The sequence below is a fragment of the Nanorana parkeri genome, unplaced genomic scaffold (genome assembly GCF_000935625.1).
Source record: "Nanorana parkeri isolate BGI_ZX_2015 unplaced genomic scaffold, ASM93562v1 scaffold3539, whole genome shotgun sequence".
Lineage (NCBI taxonomy): Eukaryota > Metazoa > Chordata > Amphibia > Anura > Dicroglossidae > Nanorana > Nanorana parkeri.
The window spans coordinates 30,258-36,891 of NW_017309807.1; the positions used below are offsets into that span (position 1 = coordinate 30,258).

General features: G+C 46.3%; 1 protein-coding gene across 1 annotated transcript in view; it reads left to right on the top strand.

Annotated features, from left to right (window-relative positions):
- The window catches only part of SPICE1 (spindle and centriole associated protein 1), a gene marked incomplete at its 3' end in the record, with an annotated part of 37,293 nt that overhangs the window by 22,932 nt on the left and 7,727 nt on the right, over positions 1–6,634 (top strand). Inside the window, exons 6-10 of the mRNA XM_018575088.1 lie at positions 2,869–2,990; positions 4,137–4,228; positions 4,989–5,119; positions 5,203–5,343; positions 5,480–5,736. Coding sequence (XP_018430590.1) covers positions 2,869–2,990; positions 4,137–4,228; positions 4,989–5,119; positions 5,203–5,343; positions 5,480–5,736 — 743 coding nt within the window. The remainder of the gene's footprint in view (positions 1–2,868; positions 2,991–4,136; positions 4,229–4,988; positions 5,120–5,202; positions 5,344–5,479; positions 5,737–6,634) is intronic.

Here is a 6,634-nt window from a genome sequence, read left to right on the forward strand (position 1 = left end):
TTTTTTTAAATATTTTCATTTTTTTATTAAATTTTTACTTTACTTTTAGGGGCTTCGGGGAAATATTAGGGGTCTGCACAGACCCCTGATATTTCCCTTTTAAAGTAGAAAAAGATTGAGGACACAGAGTCCTCCAATCTCTTTTTATGTATCCCTTGTTATCAATGAACAGGAATCCTCTATACTGAGTGTTCCTGTTCATACATAACATGAGGACAGAGTATGTTTACTATATCCACAACTATGAATGGACAGGAGGGGATATAGATCACTTCCCATTCATTCATAATTGAAGATATAGTACACATACCATGTCCTCAATTATCTACAAACACTCAGCGATCACTGATCACTGACTGCTTGTACCCGCTCTCCTCTCTGACACGCTGTCACAGGAGGCTGAGCGGGGCGGTGCAGGGAGGAGAGCTCAGCCTCCTGTGACAGCGCGGCCTGTCTCCGCCCCCACACCGCTCTGCCGGACTGTGATAGGAGGCTGTGAGTGGTCTGGGTGGAGACACCGGCCGCTCACAGCGCTCGGCCGGCTATCACAGTTTCTCTCCTCCCCGCTGGTACACGGGAAGGAAAGAAATCATGGATGCGCCGATGTATTGGCAGAAAAATGGCACTTTCAGCATTATGCCAAAAGTGCCATCTTCGGCCGATATGTTTCCATGGCTGATATATCGGTACATCCCTAATTTACACCTGTGTGTTCCTCTGATCTATCCTGGCATGTATTTGTATCCGTGTGTTCCTCTGATCTATCCTGGCGTGTATTTATACCCGTGTGTTCCTCTGATCTATCTTGGCGTGTATTTGTATCCGTGTGTTCCTCTGATCTATCCTGGCATGTATTTGTATCCGTGTGTTCCTCTGATCTATCCTGGCGTGTATTTATACCCGTGTGTTCCTCTGATCTATCCTGGCGTGTATTTATACCCGTGTGTTCCTCTGATCTATCCTGGCATGTATTTGTATCCGTGTGTTCCTCTGATCTATCCTGGCATGTGTTTGTATCCTTGTGTTCCTCTTATCTATCCTGGCATGTATTTGTATCCGTGTGTTCCTCTGATCTATCCTGGCGTGTATTTATACCTGTGTGTTCCTCTGATCTATCCTGGCGTGTATTTGTATCCGTGTGTTCCTCTGATCTATCCTGTCGTGTATTTATACCCGTGTGTTCCTCTGATCTATCCTGGCGTGTATTTGTATCCGTGTGTTCCTCTGATCTATCCTGGCGTGTATTTGTATCCGTGTGTTCCTCTGATCTATCCTGGCATGTATTTGTATCCGTGTGTTCCTCTGATCTATCCTGGCATGTATTTGTATCCGTGTGTTCCTCTGATCTATCCTGGCATGTATTTGTATCCGTGTGTTCCTCTGATCTATCCTGGCGTGTATTTATACCCGTGTGTTCCTCTGATCTATCCTGGCGTGTATTTGTATCCGTGTGTTCCTCTGATCTATCCTGGCATGTATTTGTATCCGTGTGTTCCTCTGATCTATCCTGGCGTGTATTTGTATCCGTGTGTTCCTCTGATCTATCCTGGCATGTATTTGTATCCGTGTGTTCCTCTGATCTATCCTGGCATGTATTTGTATCCGTGTGTTCCTCTGATCTATCCTGGCGTGTATTTATACCTGTGTGTTCCTCTGATCTATCCTGGCGTGTATTTGTATCCGTGTGTTCCTCTGATCTATCCTGGCGTGTATTTATATCCGTGTGTTCCTCTGATCTATCCTGGCATGTATTTGTATCCGTGTGTTCCTCTGATCTATCCTGGCGTGTATTTATACCTGTGTGTTCCTCTGATCTATCCTGGCGTGTATTTGTATCCGTGTGTTCCTCTGATCTATCCTGGCGTGTATTTATACCCGTGTGTTCCTCTGATCTATCCTGGCGTGTATTTGTATCCGTGTGTTCCTCTGATCTATCCTGGCGTGTATTTGTATCCGTGTGTTCCTCTGATCTATCCTGGCATGTATTTGTATCCGTGTGTTCCTCTGATCTATCCTGGCATGTGTTTGTATCCGTGTGTTCCTCTGATCTATCCTGGCGTGTATTTATACCTGTGTGTTCCTCTGATCTATCCTGGCGTGTATTTGTATCCGTGTGTTCCTCTGATCTATCCTGGCGTGTATTTATACCTGTGTGTTCCTCTGATCTATCCTGGCGTGTATTTGTATCCGTGTGTTCCTCTGATCTATCCTGGCGTGTATTTATACCTGTGTGTTCCTCTGATCTATCCTGGCGTGTATTTGTATCCGTGTGTTCCTCTGATCTATCCTGTCGTGTATTTATACCCGTGTGTTCCTCTGATCTATCCTGGCGTGTATTTGTATCCGTGTGTTCCTCTGATCTATCCTGGCGTGTATTTGTATCCGTGTGTTCCTCTGATCTATCCTGGCATGTATTTGTATCCGTGTGTTCCTCTGATCTATCCTGGCATGTATTTGTATCCGTGTGTTCCTCTGATCTATCCTGGCGTGTATTTATACCTGTGTGTTCCTCTGATCTATCCTGGCGTGTATTTGTATCCGTGTGTTCCTCTGATCTATCCTGGCGTGTATTTATACCCGTGTGTTCCTCTGATCTATCCTGGCGTGTATTTGTATCCGTGTGTTCCTCTGATCTATCCTGGCGTGTATTTGTATCCGTGTGTTCATCTGATCTATCCTGGCATATATTTGTATCCGTGTGTTCCTCTGATCTATCCTGGCGTGTGTTTGTATCCTTGTGTTCCTCTGATCTATCCTGGCGTGTATTTGTATCCGTGTGATCTTCCGATCTATCCTTCTATCTCTAGACATGTCTGTATGGGTTTATGTGGCTCAATATTCACCAGCTTGTCACTTTTATAACTCCAGGTTTTCCAAATGTCACAGTGGCTCCATCATGCGACTTGGAAACTTCTCGTGGTCCCATAGCACTGAAAAGAGACCCTCCTACTCGCCTGTCCATCCTTAGCGAGAGTGTCATGGACTCCCAGGTAACATGAACCAATTGTTTGAAGCTAAACTCCAGGCAAGCTGCTAAAGGCCCATTTTAAACTCTATACAGGCTGTTTTACCCATCAAAGGATTTGCAATTCTCTCTAGCCAAATAATATAGCAAGGCTGGTGACCAAACACTTCTCTGCGACAGTTAAGCAATACAACCAGGTCACCTCCCTGCCCCTGGCTTGTGAGTGGACAGTGAAGGAGCAGCAGCAGACTGGTAAGGTCATCCCTCTGTCACTGTGACCTCTCCTCCTTTTTAGTATGGTTCTTGTCATCACATGTGCATGCTGCATGCCCTATTGACTTCTATTGCTTCTCCAGTGTGCTGTGATCTCAGAGTAAGCAATGTCAGTACAGGAGAGGAGCCAGTAACTGTGCAAGACTGAAGGGAATGCTGTAGCTCTGCTTTCATGTTGCTGTAACAGACTTATTTCCTAACTACTGTATGTATTAGGAAAGCAACGATACTAATATCGGTGCCAATACCAAGTATTTAGGCACGCACTCTTACTCGCCCAAATTCTCTGATACTTATCCCGATACCGGAACTTCCAGTCAGAGGGAGATCTCCTCTGACCGTCAGTGCAGCGAGGGAACATGGAGCCAATCAGAAAGCCTGGCCGTGGGTAATAACTGGTGGCCCGGCTTCCTGATTGCTCCATGCTGTCGGCTCGATGCTGATTGGCTGGGAAGCCGGCTTTCCAGCCAATCGCCATAGAGCCGGCTAAACAGCATGGAGGGCGTCTTGCCGGCCAATCAGGAAGCTGGGTCGTTGGTAATGACCCGCCTCCTGGCTTCCTGATTGGCCAGGAAGCTGGTTCCATGCTGATTGACCAGGAAGGTCGCTTCCCACCCAATCAGCATGGAGCTGGCCAAACAGCATGGATCCTGCTTCCCAGGCAATCAAGAAGCCGGGCAGCGGGTAATGACATGCTGCCTGGCTTCCTGATCTCCCGGGAAGCTGGCTCCATGCTACCGAAAGTACCAGTGTCAGTACTCGGCATCGGTGAGTACCGATTATTTTAAATGTTGGGACTCGTATTCAATACGGAAAAAAACGGTATCGGTGCATCCCTAACATAAATATGTGATCTAGTTTGTTTAGATGTTTTATATATTTTTTTTATTTGATTTAGGCTCTTAATGAAGTGGATGAGAGTCAGTCAGAGGACAGTGATGATGAGGTGGATGTGTCCATTAGTTTCCAGCCCGGCCTTAGAACTGACAGGTGAGTTGTGTCCGTCCAATCATGAGATTTGCACTGCCCTGCTTGGCAGAGCAAGAGGCCCGCTTTTTCTCAACTGCAGTTTCACTTTCACTTAAAGTGACATTAAACCCTCAGATTTTTTAACATAAAACAATACTGTAATGTGCGCCTTACTGTAATCCATGGTAGTTTCCCTTCTCTTTGCTGCTCTTCCTTTTAAATCCGTATCTCTTCTCATGCTGGGCAGAACTTCTGTTTTGCAGCAGACTGCCTTGTCTCAGGAATGGATACATGGTGTCTGTGTGTAGGTTCGCAACCTGAGCCAGCACTACAGGAAGAGGCACTCAGCTGCAAAGGGAAGTTCTCACCAAGCATGAGAAGACATGAGGATTTAAAATGAAGAGCAGCAAAGAGAAGGGAAACAACCATGGATTACAGGAAGGCGCACATTACAGTATTGGTTTATGTTTAAAAAAATCTGAGTGTTTAATGTCACTTTAAGTCTCATCCCCACCTTCACCCTCTGAAAGGAGATGAAAGCTGGCGATGATGAGCTCATCGCTCTGTTCTTTTTCCCTATTGGCGTGCTCCTTGTACTGCAGCATAACGGATTGGCTTATCATGCTGCTTCTCCCTCCCCCTCTGAGTCCTGCTGCACAGAGACGATGATGTTTTATTGATAACAGCACTGCAGTAATGTGTATCACCTGTTATATCTGCTTTCATTTCTACCGACTGAAGGTCTTGTTTTTATACATGCGTTTTACTAACCTGCTTCCAGGGTTTACCAGATATTAAATGAAGAGAGTTCCAACCCAGAATCTCATCACCAATCAGAAGGCAAAGCAGCTGATACAGACAACCCGTTTGTTACCCCCAAAAATGTGGGTCACCCTACAAATGGCCAGTTAGGTAAGTGAGATTACAGGGGTTCACTGGTATGTTGATTATTCGGCTATGAGTAGATGCTTCACCCCCTGACATCTTTTCTGTAGCATTAAATGCCACCACGGCTGTGAAGAGGGTGAAAACCCGCCTGAGAGAAGAAAAGGAAGAGCAACCGGAAGATCCAAAATGTGTGATTGGCCGAATACTGAACCCAAACCCCCCAAACCACCATCGGGTACCAGCAAAAGGTGAGGTCCTGCTGTGTCCCCGGGATTAAGTATTGTGCAAGGGGACTTCTTAAGCTGGCCATACGTTAGAGAGCCTTGGTTGCGATATTTACGTTTCCCATGCGCGCGTCTCTGAAATTCCCTATTTTTATTGAAGGAAAGAAAAAGCGCTCTTCACGCGCCCCCTCTAGTCACAGGACGGAGTCTGCAGCCTCGGCTTGTGAGCTGTCTAGCTGCAGTCAGTCCAGTCTGGATGTCCTGAACCAGATGATGCAGGAAGTAGAGGAGGAATTGGAGGACTATGAGAGGCAGACTGGCCGGGAGGCCGACACCATGCCAAAGGCTCAGGGGCTGACCGGATTCACCATGTCCCTGGTCGGCTCCATGCGGCGGCTCGTGTCTTGTTTGAAGGAGGTGAGGCTAGACTGGACACAGTGACTACCCGCCGACTGCTCCATTTATTTCTAAAACTGCTGTTTATAAATAAAAAAAAAAAAAAAAAAAGGCCATTTTCTTCTATACGTACAATACTTTGGAGAGCTTCAGGTGATTAACCCTTTAATTACCAAAGGTCATTGATGTGAAGGGGAACTATATACTAAGCTTTGGGTATCTACCTCTTCGACATCCTTTAATTGAAAATAAGTATACTATGGATTCTTGGTCCCAGATCCCCCCCAGAGGAGCAGGAGACCCCAAAAACCACATAGGTATAGTCTGTGGCTGTACATCCCTCGGCAGCACTGCTGGTGTTGTTGGTTGCCATCGGTCCTAACAACCGGTGATTGAAGCGGAGATGGAGCCTGCACTGGGTTATAGCCGACAGTGGATGCACCGGCCTCGCAGGCCGGGGTATCCACCGTCAGCCAGCCATAACCCAGTGCAGGCTGGCTATAGTGGTCTGGATATAACTGCCACATGGCCCGTGTCCAGACCACGGTCTGCTATTTAGGGACCCCCTGCTATGGATAATAACCTTATTACAAAAAGCAATAGACAAATCCAAATGTATTAGTAAATAGCCAAAATTTCTAAAGCCAATGAAAAAAAAGAACTGTGTCTTATGGTTAAATAACGTTATACACAATAAATATCAGTGTTTCATTAATACTAGGGATGCACCGATACTGGTTTTCTAGTATCGAGTACGAGTAACGATATATTTTTTTTCCGGTACTCTCCAGTACTGGTGCCGTGTGCCCAGGTGATCAGGAAGTCGGATCATGACCCGCCGCCCAGGGTAGACAGGAAGCCAGGCTGCCTAGCAACAAGTGAAGCTGGCTTCCTAGCCAATCAGGAAGCCGGGTGACAC